This window comes from Populus nigra, chromosome 1 (assembly GCF_951802175.1).
Source record: "Populus nigra chromosome 1, ddPopNigr1.1, whole genome shotgun sequence".
In the NCBI taxonomy this organism is placed as follows: Eukaryota; Viridiplantae; Streptophyta; class Magnoliopsida; order Malpighiales; family Salicaceae; genus Populus; species Populus nigra.
In genome coordinates this window covers 29,231,447-29,245,480 of record NC_084852.1, presented here as the reverse complement: position 1 = coordinate 29,245,480, position 14,034 = coordinate 29,231,447, and the positions used below count along the sequence as shown (strand labels likewise).

The 14,034-nt window shown below is 31.3% G+C and overlaps 1 protein-coding gene across 2 annotated transcripts; it reads right to left on the bottom strand.

Moving 5' to 3' along the window:
* Positions 1-201: 201 nt before the first annotated feature.
* Positions 202-2,413, bottom strand: LOC133697989 (amino acid transporter AVT6E-like). 2 transcript variants are annotated; one of them, XM_062120847.1, is made up of 2 exons: positions 1,423-2,413; positions 202-1,338 (listed from the first exon to the last, which is right to left on the bottom strand). In XM_062120847.1, exons 1-2 carry the CDS (start codon positions 2,140-2,142, stop codon positions 670-672), a joined length of 1,389 nt encoding a protein of 462 aa, XP_061976831.1. In that variant the 5' UTR covers positions 2,143-2,413; the 3' UTR covers positions 202-669. The 2 variants fall into 2 exon arrangements, with proteins under 2 accessions (XP_061976831.1, XP_061976822.1); XM_062120838.1 differs by having other exon boundaries at positions 581-2,413.
* Positions 2,414-14,034: the final 11,621 nt, after the last annotated feature.

Here is a 14,034-nt window from a genome sequence, read left to right as displayed (position 1 = left end):
TTTTCACATAACAATGGAGAGCCCACTAACAGACAACAAAACATTATATCAAACAGAATTAGCTGAGGTTCTCATTCCTTCGTTGCTGTTAAGAACTTGAAACACATGCAGCTTGCTCAGGCAGGATAAGAATGCATGGTATGATCCATGATAAAAAGAAATGATAAGAGGGCTAGGAGTTGAATGTTATAATGACAACAATTAACAGAGAACAAAGTTTCACATATCAAAGAGATAAAATAAAGCTTCCTCCAGCGCTTGGTCAAATGAAAAATTACAATAGAAGTGTTCTTGCAGAATTATACCATTTAAACAGACAGCTTCATTAAGAAATGTCGGGGGCTAAATAATGATCTACTTGGACGAAAATTGTGTAATTTTCAATCACCTTACATATGGTGGGTAACCACAGAAGTGATCTCCTGAAGTAACCAATGAAATGCTGAACCAAATCTAAAAATGAGTATGCCACAGAGGTCTTCTAAACTGGACCTGGAACTTTAGATTGAAACGGTGTACTAGCCAAAGTGTCAACCCCAGTTTGATTTGATGGTTCAAAGCAAACAGGCACTGATCAAAATGAGAACAAGAAATTGGCACCCCCATTATTTTTTCAAAATTGAGAATGTTTTACAGTTAAACAAAAGCAAATCTGAAAAGTACTAAGAATCATTCAGAATCGCTTTTGAGGCTATAAATATTGCCAATCACTCCAACAATACTAACTATTATAGCCAATATTAACATCAGCCATGACAAAAACTTCTCTCCAACGTTTAAATCCTCCCCACTCTGACTTAACCTCAATGCAACAAGAGATGGGAATATAAAACCTAATGAAACTGCCGTTGTCGCCCCTGTAAATTTGAAAGCAGTCCAAATATTTGGAATCATAGTAGACCCAAAATAAATCAGTGCCAATAGAACAGCTGTTAAGGCCAAAGACCTCTTCCTACTCTCTGAAAGCGGAGCTGATCCCTCAAACACCAAGACATCCACTGTTTGTCTTAAAGAGAAATGAACAACAGGAAAAACGAGAACCAAATGAAGAATGTAGCCAATCCTAACAATATAATTCAAGGCAGAGCTAAAACGAATTCCAAGGTCCTTGTCAAAATTGGTCAACACATCAGATTCAGTATCCTTGCCAAAAAGTAAATAACCTGATATCGCAGTTGAAGCATAAACCACAACGCAAAGAACAGTGGTGATCCTGCCCACCCTGTTCATTTTCTGAGGTGATCGTCCTTCAAGCTCGTTGTATATAGGCTGAACATTGAAGTGGCAAACATAAGCGTTTGTCATGATCGGAATCACCACAAGCAAATCCAAAATAGCCTGCTTCGAACCAAAATCAGGAGTCATCCTAGGGGACTCAATTTTCCCTTCAATGAGCTTAATAAAAGCAACAATAAAACATACCACAACAAAAACCACAGCCAGAGCCACAGAAGCAGCCGAAGTCAAGCTCAAAGAATCAATCTTATCCAATGCACAAAGGGGTGCTAAAAAAACCACCACAACAACCAAAATCACCAACTTCCTTTGATCCCAAAACCCATTTCCTAACCACTGGTCGAAAACCCCGACATGATGGAGCGATCCCGACATGACATCACCTATAATTATCAAATACACAATCAAAACACCGGCATTGTTCACAATGATGCAAATTTCAGACAAAACCTTAGCAGGTTTCCCTAAGGCAAACCGAACAACTTCACCATAAGAAGAAGCCTTAAACCGAACTGAAAACCTAACTAACAATTCAACACTAATTTCAGACAAAATACCCATTACTATTATCAAAACAAATCCCAAAACCAATCCAAGAACCTTCATTGTAGCAGGTAAGGCCATAATCCCAGCCCCAATAATGGAAGTAGTGAGATTAAAAACGGCGCCATAAATACCAGAATCTTTACTTGTTTTCTTTTTCGAAACGAGTGGATAATCATCAATGTCAAAATCATCTTGATCGTCGTCGTCAAGACTTTGGCCATTGCCAATAAAATTCTCAACTTCATGAAGAGGGTGCAATTTGATGTGGGTTTTTCTTTGGGGTAATGGGTTTTGAGGATCATCGCGTATTTGTAAATCTACGTATGAGTTATTTGATATGGTTGTGTAATTGCTATCCATTGTATGTACAAGCACAACACAAACTGAAGAAAATGTATGAAATGGGAAGACTTACAAGATGGATGGAATAGATTGGGTTGTATTGAAGAGCAAAGCAGTTGTGTTGGATTGAATTCAACGCAGATGGGGGGGGGGGGGGGGGAGCGGGCGGGAGGAGGCCTGGATCTCTCTCAGGGTCAACGTTGTCTTCTCTTGATATGAAAGGAAGACCGGTATAGCGAGAGAGAAAGAGGAGAGTTTGAAGAGAATGAGGTTTTGCTATTGGTGGTTCGGGAAATCTCCCTCTTTTTTTCTTTTTTCCTTTTTTTTTCTTCTTGCAAAATTAAGATTCACAACACGTCATCTAGGACCCACAGAAATAATTACGTGGCAACCTTTATGTTTATATTACTTATTTTTGGGTTTAGAGCAATTTATAATTAGTTATTCCATTTGGTTATTTTATAAGAAAATATTTTTTGTTAATATGGAACAATTTAATAAAATTACAAGTTTAGAAACAAAATTATTTCCTATTCAAAATCAAAACAATTAATATAGATAATTGACTTTTATTTTAGGTGAATAAGCTAATTACAAATTCTTCTCTATTGATAGTTATAAACATATAATGAAACATATATACAACTTATTCAAACTTTAATTAAAATAAAAGCATTTAAATAATCTAAGATATTATTTATTAATGAAAAAAATTATCACATTGCTAGTCTTATTGATTATATATATAAAAAAAATCCATCATTTTAACAGATGTTACCCTTCTCTAGTCAAATATAATCATTCTACATACAGGACTCAAAAACATAAGAGATAAAGACTCAAAACAAAAATTAAAATATAAAATAAGACAATAAAAAATTATACAATTAAATCTATAAAGATCTTGATTTTTTTTGTTCAAAATAAAATAAAGATAAAAAAATAAACAAAAAAAAACATGTATTTGAAGATCCAATTCTAAGACAATTGTTTAAAATTTGTCTTAAAAACATGGTTGATGATATTTGAGTCTAAAAAAATAAAATTTATTTATTTATAGGATTAAAACTTTATTAGAAATTATTCTTCACAAAAGGTTCTTTAATATAAAACATTAACATGATTAAAACAAATTGTGTTAATAAGTAATTGATCTAAAAAACTCGTGGTTGACATGTTATTGTGAAATTAAAAATCTTTTATCCTACATTGAAAAAAACAAGAATATTTTGTAGTTTATAAAGTGGAAAGTCGAAGAGTCATAAATGAGCCTTAACAAAGTATTTTGGATTTAACTCATATATATGGCTAAGCTCAAGCTTGAGCCTCTAGTCCCAAAGCTTAAGTTTGTTTATTGTCAATCTATTTTAAACTTGAATTTTAGTTTATTATAAAATAATTTTTTAAATTATAATTTTTTTTATCAGCTCGTGAATAAATAGTCTAAATAATCATTTTTCCTTAATAGTTTTTTCAAAGGAAAAACATGTGGTTTTTAAGATAAAAAAAATGTTAGGTTTTTATTTTTTTATGATAGATCATTAAGGTAAAATGGTCTGAATTAATTAAGGTAATTAGTATAATTCATTTTATATAGTTTGAGTTTTAAAAGTCAGTATAAATAGCGGTTGAATGGACGATGTTCTCCACACCTTGTAGTAGCTTTCAAGCCTTTTTTTTTTTTTTTTGCTTTTCTTAGTTTCTTTTTACTAAGTTTTTTCATACATTTTAGAGTTCCAGTTTTTGTTGAAAGATTGATGCACAAGCTTTTTTTTAGAAAAATAGATATTTTCCTTAGGTAACTTTATTTTTTCTTGTTTTTATTTTATTTTATTTATTTAAATTCTTTTTCAATTTTTTCTTTATGAAGGTAATATTTTTCCTAGTTTTTTTTATCAGTAATATTAGGTTTTTTTAGTTTTTCTATATAAAAGCTTGTAATAACCTTTCAAAAAGTGAATCATGTGATGAATAAATATTAAGTTTTTTTTTGTCTCCCCATACTTATAGCCTTTATGGTCTTTAAGAGTTTTGACATGAAACAAATCCATGTATCCTTTGCTCTGGTCTGTATTAATTGATATTAAAGCCCAACAATTATTAGTAGTTATTTTACTTTATTATGTGTTGTACGATAAACATGGTTGAAAAAGGTTCCAAAATACAACATGCTTGTGTTGGAGGGAATACAAATATTATCCCTAGAAAAAAAAATCCAAGAACTAGTGTGTTATTTTCATCTATATTAGTTGATGTCATTTGAAATCGTAGTGGTAGGATCTATGATGGGATGACCTGCATAAAGGAGTTATGTTATGGATCTATAATTAGGTGGCATGCACAAAGATGTTGTGTTAGGGGCTTATGATGAACTGAATTGTAGAAAGGTGTTGAGGACCCGCGATGGGGTGGCTCATGCACAAAAGGATATTCTTAATGAAAAACAATTTCTAATTAAAGATTGAACTCGATGACGAGTTCCTTCCAACTTGGGGAGACTAATTGATACTAATTAGCCTACAAATACTATCAGAGATCCATTACATGTTCTAATAATTCCAATCACAAGCTCCAAGACAAAAGCATTGAAGAAAGCAATAAATGAGCTTGTTATAAAGGTTTTAGTTAGGGCTGATTTAAAGATCAATTGAAGCTTCAGAAGGAGGTTTTAGTCCATCTAATCCAAGTGTAAGAATGGCTCAATCCATGTTCAACATGGGTTTGATATGTCCGACATTGTGGAATCTTTCTCTGGCCAAGATTTCTTAATGTTATAATGATTCCAAGTAAACAAATATTATCTTATTAATTCAAGGAAAATTTCAGTCAGGTCTAATTTCTTAGCTAGGAATGATTATTTAATAATTCTCCTAATCTAGAAAGGAAATTAATAAGGCAACAACAAAGGAATATATTTGTATTTATTATTGTTCAAGTATTACAAAGAAACCTAGATCTATAAGGAAAAACAAGAGGTGATGGAATTAATTCCACATTCACATTAGATTTTCCTAGTCTATTTAGGACATTTAGAGGTGGCAACTCTTCATAAAATTACAAAGAAGGTTTATTTCGGTTATAAAAACTTTTTATGCTAAGAAAATCATACTTATCTGTTTTAGTTCTATTTGGTTATTTGTGGTAGCATAGAGAATCTTTATTTTAATTTTTATTTTTAAATGTCTTGGGTTTATTTTAATTTAGTTTTGGATTTGATTGTAACTAGGCTTCATATCAGCCTATATCGTGGGCAAATGGGTTCAAATCATCCTGCTAGGTTTAATCCATTAGGGTATTTTTATTTGGAATATATAAACTCCTTGTAAGATACTTTTTATTGAGTTTTTTATTAATATTATTGTCGAACTATTGTTCTTAAATGTTGAGAGGTTTTTTTATATTATTTGGTTCTCTAAAGAACTAAAACTGACTTATCAAAGATTAATTAGCTTCATAACATCTTCCTTATACTTGTCATTCGAGAATTGGTATTTATAGGGTGGAGTTCTTATTCCAATAGTATTGGTGCATTGAAATAAGTTTTTATTATGTCACATTCTTATCAGACGTGTTTTGATTTTTTGAGATTCGTCATCAATCTTATTGTGAGTAGCGTGACAATGTGATCACCAAGTTCACATCACTAATACATGAGTTTGTTTTTAGAAAAATAGATATTTTCCTTGGTTAACTTTATTTTTTTGCTATTCTTTATTATAATTCTTCTATAGTTTTTTTCATATTTAAAAGGAGTATTATTCCTAGTTTATTTTTCATATTCAGTACTATTAGTGTCTTCTAGTTTTTTTCTATATAAAGGGTTGCAATAATGTTTGGGCAAATGGAGACTATGATAAATAAAAATGAAGTATTTTGATTGTCTCCCTATACTCATGGATTTTTTGGTTTTTGAGAATTTTGACATGTAATAAACCTTTTTATCCTTCACTTCTGTATACATTTTGAGTTGTATTTTTTAGAGTTTATGGACCTTATTTAATAGTTCAACTAAATAAGATAGTATTGTTGGAATCTTATGAGGTTGATTTTTAAGTCATTTTATCTGCACCAATAGGTGAGTAATAAAGCTTTAAAAACAAAGAATTTATCCTTAATAAGTTTCATATTTGTATGATTCTAAGTGCTTCAACAAATAAATACTTTACTTTTAAATTTATATTATTTTAAATATAATAGTTGTTTTATTTATATTTAGTATGCATGCTAAGATTTTATAAAATTATATTTTGTATAAACTAGTTCATGAACTACAAAATAACAATTAAAACACATGAAAAAAGCAGGGGAAAAAAAGAAGAAAAGGGATGGGAGGGGAGAAGAAAAGGCAAGGTTCTACATGAATCAAGACAAGTGGTGGCAACAAGGAATTTTGAATGGAATGACTGCAATTAGCCTTATAAGATTCTAAGTGGTTTTTTTATTTTTCAAGAGAGGGTTTTTATGGTATATTTAGTTTTGAAAATCCTTTATTGACCCTATATTCTTATATATGTTTATAATAAAATTTAGTATTCATTTAGTTGTGACTTGTATGTTATAATTAATTGGGAATCTTCCAATTTAGCTCTCATGTTTGTGTCAATTTAATAATTAAGCCCTTATTAATAAATTTAATCAAATTTACCCTTATATTCATGACATTTTATTGATATTAGACTAAATTGTAAACAATGTAGTTTCTTTCAATAAAGTAAAACATAGGTTAAATTTGATGAATTGTTTTAAAAGGGGTAAATAGACACAAAAGCAAGGGCTCAATTGGGGTAATTTTTCATAACTAATTTCATTTTTTAAAAATATCATTTTTCTATTTAACTTTCCTCATCTCACCTACTACCAATAAAATTAAAAGGAAATTTGAAAGGACCGAGATATGATTAAAAGTAAAAAACTTACTTGTACTATCTTATTGACTATTGGCGGGGAGGAAGGAAGCAGATTCAAGGAAGTTAACATTTGACCTCAGTTGGGATGTTAAATGTAAAACTAGTAGAGAGAGGATTAAAGAATTTTTTTAAGATATATATATTCAATTTAAAACTAACTTGCGTTTTTTTTTGTTTCCACTTTCCATTCAAATAAATAAATATAATTTTATTTTTTTATAAATAATTTTTTCTTTCTTAAAAAAACATCCTTAACATTTTTTATGTTATTAAACTAGTTTATATATCCAAACTACATGGCAAGAAATTAAAAAACTTTTAAATATAAAAAAATTGCCCATGTCTCAGAGAATTTTTCTTGACATTGCTATTAAACTTGAAATATAGTCATGTTGACTATTTTTTCTTATCAAGATATTCTTTTTATTAACATATCTCTTGTTTATTTTAGCATATGCAAAAATTTATACTGAAATCATTCTTTTTGTTAAAAAAAAACACTCTATGATTGTTAAAGCAAGTTAATAAAAAATATCAAAATAGTATATCAATATTTTATATGTAATTGAAAGTAAAAAAAAAATCATAAATATGATAAAATCATGTTCAAAATCTATTTAATTTTTTTTGAGAAAAGACTTGAATCGAAAATTCATGAACAATTTATTATTTGTATTATTATTTTCATATCATATCATAATAATTTAAAAAATTATTAAAATCTGAATAAAAATTTATAATAGTACTTAAGAACTATACCAAAATTAAAAGGTAAGTGAATCTAGTCAATTTCTTTCATAGAGCAAAAAACAAAAACAAAGAAAAAAGAGGAAAAAAGAAAAAGAAAAAAATTTGAAAAGGGAATCAATAAGCCAGAGCCACATACCTGACCCTACTTTTTTTTTATTGCCTACCCTTTAAAAAAAATAGACAAATGACATGTCGTTTGTCTCCTTAAAGAAGATATTACATCCCCCAGCTTTTAAACTCACAACCTCTAAGCTTAGATATATGTGCTAACATTTAAGCTACGACTTAAATTTGTTATCATATGCATTAAATAAATATATTAACTTGCTTTATTATTCATATAAACATAAAAAAAAATATAAAAAGATATTAGTATTATTTTAGTCGTAGGTAATCTTATTCCATGTCAAGCTCAACCTTAATATTGCCTTTTAGCCAAAATGAACTAACAAACTCCATTAAGTGATGTTTTAACATTAAAAAAATAATTATTCTTAAAATTTACAATTATATATTAGAGAAATTTAATTATTTTGTTTTCATTTAAAAATTAAAAAAATAAATAGCTCTACCAAAACAACCATGCTAGATCCCTTCCTCCACCCTTTATACCTATCCATGGCTCAAACAAGAAAAGGCTCCATTTGTTTTTGTGGTCGAAAAGCGAGTTTGCAAAAAAATTGAAAATTATTTTTGCTTCAAATTATTTTTTTGTGTTTTTTAGATCATTTTGATATTGTGATGTTAAAAATAAATTTTAAAAAATATTATTGTAAACCCTGAGAATGAACTTATACAAAAACAAAATTCAATTAATTAAAAAAATATTATGAAAGACAAAAGAAATATGACTCAAATTGTGAAAAGGTAAAAGAAATAGGGTCAAAGCATAATTAAGAATAATGGGGCTATAAATACCCCATTTCTTCCTTCACAAGGATAGCAGGATAAACACAAAAAAGGGAAGAAATTCCATATTTTTTCATCAAAAATTTGAGAGAGAAACACTAAAGTTTGTCAAGATTTTACAAGTCTTAAATGGGTTGGTAGGTAAAAAACCATTTGGCAAGAGAATTTGTAAGAAACATGTGAGGAGAAAAAAGGAGAGGGCTAGTTGCATGCAAGGAGGGAAGGGTTGAAATTTTTCAACCAATTATGAATTGAAATTCAGATTATCCCCAAGTAAGGAGTCCTAAACTCAATTATACAAATTAACTTAAATTTAATTAGAAATTGTGTAATTATCTTGAATTGAAATTAGGGTTCTTGAACAAAATTTGGAGGAAACATAAAATTGTTTTGAATTGGGCCAATTGGAGTATTATAGGTTGTCTTGAAAGTGAAATTATGTAAAAACAACAAAGAAAAGTCAATGGAAAATGGATCCAAGGTGGCCGACCACTAAGGGAGTGAGTGGGAAGAGTAGAATTTGTGATTTTCTTTGTTAATTGCTTATGATGTGTTGTTGTAATAGAATAATAGCTAGAAAGGATAATTATCATATAAGAAAGAGAAAGGAACCCTTGGTTCCCTTAGGCCAAGTTTTAGTCAAGATAAGATTAAGGTGGGCGAATAAGAGTTTTGATATTTCATATGATAATGATAAGTGAATTAAGTATAATAGAAAGTTTACTAATAAGTGAAGCACAAAAACTTAATGATAAGGGAACTTTGCAAATCAATTTTATGTGTTATGTGGGGTAGAAATGAGTTTATAGGCCTTATGTATGGCCTATAAGTTGTCCTAGGAGGAGTTGTGAAATGTAGGAAAATTATAGAAGTAATAATGTGTATATTTCTTGAAATAGTTCTTGATCACCTTATATAAAAAGGAAAATTTTGCCTAAATGGCCTTAGGAGGTCATATTTAGGAAGGTGAAATGGAGATAATTGGAGATTTATTTAAACCATTGATGAAAACTGGAAAGATTCATCGTCTTGATCCCAAAAAGGATTAGGGCCTAAAAATGATACAATTTGTGGGAGGTTTCTTCAGAGAAGTTATTGCCAAGGATGTTAGCATTCCAATGAGTCTGACCCTATATAATTTGAAGCTCTAGAACTCTAGATATAGATAAATATCTGAGGAGAAGTCGAGCTGTCGTCTTTGTTGGTAGATTTGACAAATTAGCAAAACGAAAAAATTTAGCCATGTTAAAGGCAAAATCAGGTTTTCCTCCCTCTGGAAAATGTGTAGATCGTGTCTTGGTGTTCGAAAGGAAATAAGCCATATCTGAAACTAAATTTGTGATGTTAGTTATGATTTGGATAATAAACCATAATCTTAATAGATGTAATGAAAACGTAAATGTAAGGAAGCAATTGTAAAAAAAAAGGAGTAAATGTTGTTGTTATTATTATTATTATTATGCAAAATGTAACTTGAGTAAGGAATAATATAGTATGCCTATGGATTTAAGAGGGACCGCAAGAGGGACACGATAGCAACAAGGAAGCGCGAGCCGAGCTTATGCAGTAAGTAGATGTCCTATATCTATACTTTCTTTAAATAATGGTATTTTGGTGATCTATTCAATTCTTGGATTTCATATCTATAGATGAAGCCAAAAGGAGAAAAGATAAGTTGAAATAAATGAGAAAAGAAAGCAGATTTTAAGAATAATGAACTATATTAATGGACTTCATTGATAATCGCTTCTCGAATTTGATTAATCAATCTCGAGTATAGGAGGCTACTGATGTTAGTAAGGTTTACTAACATCGGTATGACCATTCCAGACAATGAAGGACACTAAACTTGATTAACTATTTGGGTTAAGAATAGTTAATGATATTGATGGGTGATGTCAATATCAGCAATCCTCTGAAATTTGATTAGGTAGGTATTCCTAATATGAAAGCTAATGATATCAAGAATATTTGACATTGGCATTCCCGAAAATATTCCAAGGTGTTATGAAAAATTGATTAATTATTCTGGATTGGAAATAGTTAGTGACATCAATTGGTTGCATTGATGTTGGCCTGCATGTTTGAGATTTAGGATAATTAGGATGAGATTGAGTAATGAATAATAGAAATGTACAGGTTGTTTGTCGCTAACTTGGAACCTGTCGATATAGGGAAGACTGCCAAAATTTCAGTGAACATTGTGTGAATCCGGATTAAAAAAAATACCATGTTTTCCCCTTTCCATGATTGATGAGTGGTTCCGGAAATGAGGATGTTACATTTTGGTATTTGAGCATCAGGTTGAAATTTCAGGGATTGGAATATTAATATGACTTTGAAAACATATTGTAGGATGATTCGTACACGACAAAGAGCTAGGACTAATTTATTTCTTGTACAGAGAAAAGGGTATAACTCGTCGTATGGTAGTGAAACAAAAAGGGATCCACTGACAGATATTGCCTCCCACCTATTTGCAACATCAACTCACTTTGAGAATAGTGAATCAGTAGAGCATCAAGATGACTCTGCATCCTGTCTGGTAGAGGTATCATTGCCTAGGGCAACAGATGGACAAGGACAAGATGATAAGCCCTCACTAATGGCACCAACAGTTGCACCCAACCCGTATTTAGACCCTGCATTCATAAAGCAGCTGATTAAAGCAGTGGTAATAGGGATGAAAGCAGGAGCATCTAATACCACTCCTAGATCGAAGAGAGTGGTCACCATAGTCCAATGAGTAAAAGGTATGTGGGAGATGGGTTGTACAACTTATTTAAAGGAGGAAGATGCTGAAATTATCGGGCATTGGTTGAGAAAAGTGGAAAGGGTTATAGATCCGATGCAGGTGCTATAGGGAACACGGGTAAATTGTGTAACCCAGTTGTTGACGGAGAGCACCTATTTTTTGTGGAAAATTGTCAAAGAGAGGAGAGCAAAAAAGTAGTTGAGGTTGAGAGATTTTCAACAGGAATTTGAAGAGAAGTATTACTCCTGGCAGCATCAGAAGGAGAAAGAATAGGAGTTCCTCAATCTGAAATAAGGGGACATGACAGTTCTGGAGTACGAGAAGATGTTCCAGGACTTATCAATTTTTGCCATTATATACCTACCGACTGAGCTCCATTTGGTATAGAGGTTCATGATAGACTTAGGTAGGAATTGAAAGTGATCTTGATAGCTATACAGTTTCAGTCCGTTCGGGATGTGGTGTGGGCTACTCAAGGTATGGAGAGAGTAATAAAAGACACCCCGAAGCTAGCAAGTGAGTAGAGTCAAGTAGCTAGGTTTAAAAGAAGGGACTTTATACTTTTTATAGGAAGGCCCCCTCTTCCAAAGAAATGGGAAAGTGGATAATCATTTAGGTAATTTCAAAGAAGAAGGGGAAGCTTTGTTCCTAGAGGGAGTTTAGGGGGAGCTAGGTTGGCTAGTACTGAGGGGTCTTCAGGGAGCCAGGCTCGACAAGGGGCCAATACAGTAGGAGGGTCTATGAAATAAAAAGGACCCATATACCTATTGTGTATGAGGTGTAATAAAAAAACACCCTACGGATTGTTCGGCAACTCTAGGAAGACGTTATGTCTACAGGGTGAGGGGCATCGATGGAGGTATTGCTAGTATTTGGAGAGAGGCTGTTTTTATTGTGGAGACACTAGTCACAATAAGAGAGAATGTCCTCGCAGAGCTACCGATAGGGCACAGGGACAAGGAACTATTATGCAAAGTCAACAACAACCTGTTATAGTTGATCAGCCTGCATGACCTACTTAATCAAAAGTGAGTGCCAATAGAGGCCGGCCTAGGTTTCAAGAGGAAAGGACTCGAGGCAGAATATATCATATGACTCAGGAGGATGCGGGAGCTATGCCAGACATCGTGGTAGGTATATTACAACTAGGTCTAATATAAGTTTATGTTTTATTTGATCCTGGAGCTAGTCATTCTTTTGAAGCTTGTTGAATTGTCAATTATTTGCATGTATTACCAAGTAGACAGAGTGTAGGAGTGATAATTAGTACACCCTTAAGAGAGAATATAATTATTAATAATATATATAAATGGTTGACGCTATACATTGGAAGGGTAAAATTAAGGGTAGACCTCATGCCTTTAGAATTGCATGATTTTGATTTGATTTTAGTCATGGATTGGTTGAGTAGGCATAGAGCACAAGTGGATTGTTTAACTAAAACAGTGACTATCCAAGGAATAGGTAAGAAAAGGGTAGTATTTAGGGGAGAGAGAAGAGTAGTCCTGAATTCTATAATCTCGGTCATGACGATCGAAAAAGTTGATTAGAAAAGGGTTCCTTGCTTGGTTGTCCCACATGAGGGAATTGAAAGGGGGGGAGTATAGAATTGGCAAACGTTCCTTTATAAAGGAATTCTTGGAGGCATTTCCGGAGGAATTACCTATACTACCCTTAGTTAGGGAGATAGAAGTTTCCATCAAAATGATAGTACGTCATATTGAATATATATATATATATATATATATATATATATATATATATATATATTGATTTTTCTTTTACAATAATATTGCTTTCAATATAATAATTTCTAAATGTTATATTGTTGCATGTCCATCATATTCACGACCATAGTAACATTTTAGATTCTCTATCTTGTGTGTTATTTAGAACTAAACAAATGTTGATGTATTTTGTCTTTCAAGAAACCATATGACTTGAATTGTAATAACATCCTTTAAACTGAATGTCTGAATGTAAACTATATAACTATTTATTCGTAACCTTCATGTATGTTTCTTTTATTTAAGTAGTAAATTATATCTAATTTTAGAATATGAATATTTGAGATATTGTGGTTATACCATTGAATATTATAATGTTTAAGATTTAGGATGATTGAAATGAGATTAAGTAATGAATAATAGAAATGTACAAGTTGTTTGCTGATAACTTAGGACCTCTTGGTATAGGGGAGACTCTGCTGAAATTTCGGTGAACCTTGTATGAATCCGGTTTAAAGAAAAAAACATTTACCATGTTTTTCCCTTATCATGATTGATATGTGGTCCCGGAAATACAGATGTTATAATTATTTTAATACATTTCAAATAAAAAAAAATTAAAAAACAACCGCCGCTACAATGTCAGATGAGCTTAAAAAACCAAAGCTCCAAATTGCTTGAACATTCAATTTGGACTCCATTGTTTTGTAACAAACAATTTGGTCCTTCTTTATTTAATTTATATAAAAATCATATTATAAATACCCCCTCGCATAAAGCTATTTTTGTTGTTGCCCTTACTTCACAAGTAGCAACAACAAGAGCATCCTCAGTTGCTAAATATAGGCCAAGAAACTAGTTG

What these genes read in the sequence shown, in the direction of transcription:
- LOC133697989 (XM_062120838.1), bottom strand. Translation starts at nt 2,142, where the DNA reads ATGGATAGCAATTACACAACCATATCAAATAACTCATACGTAGATTTA.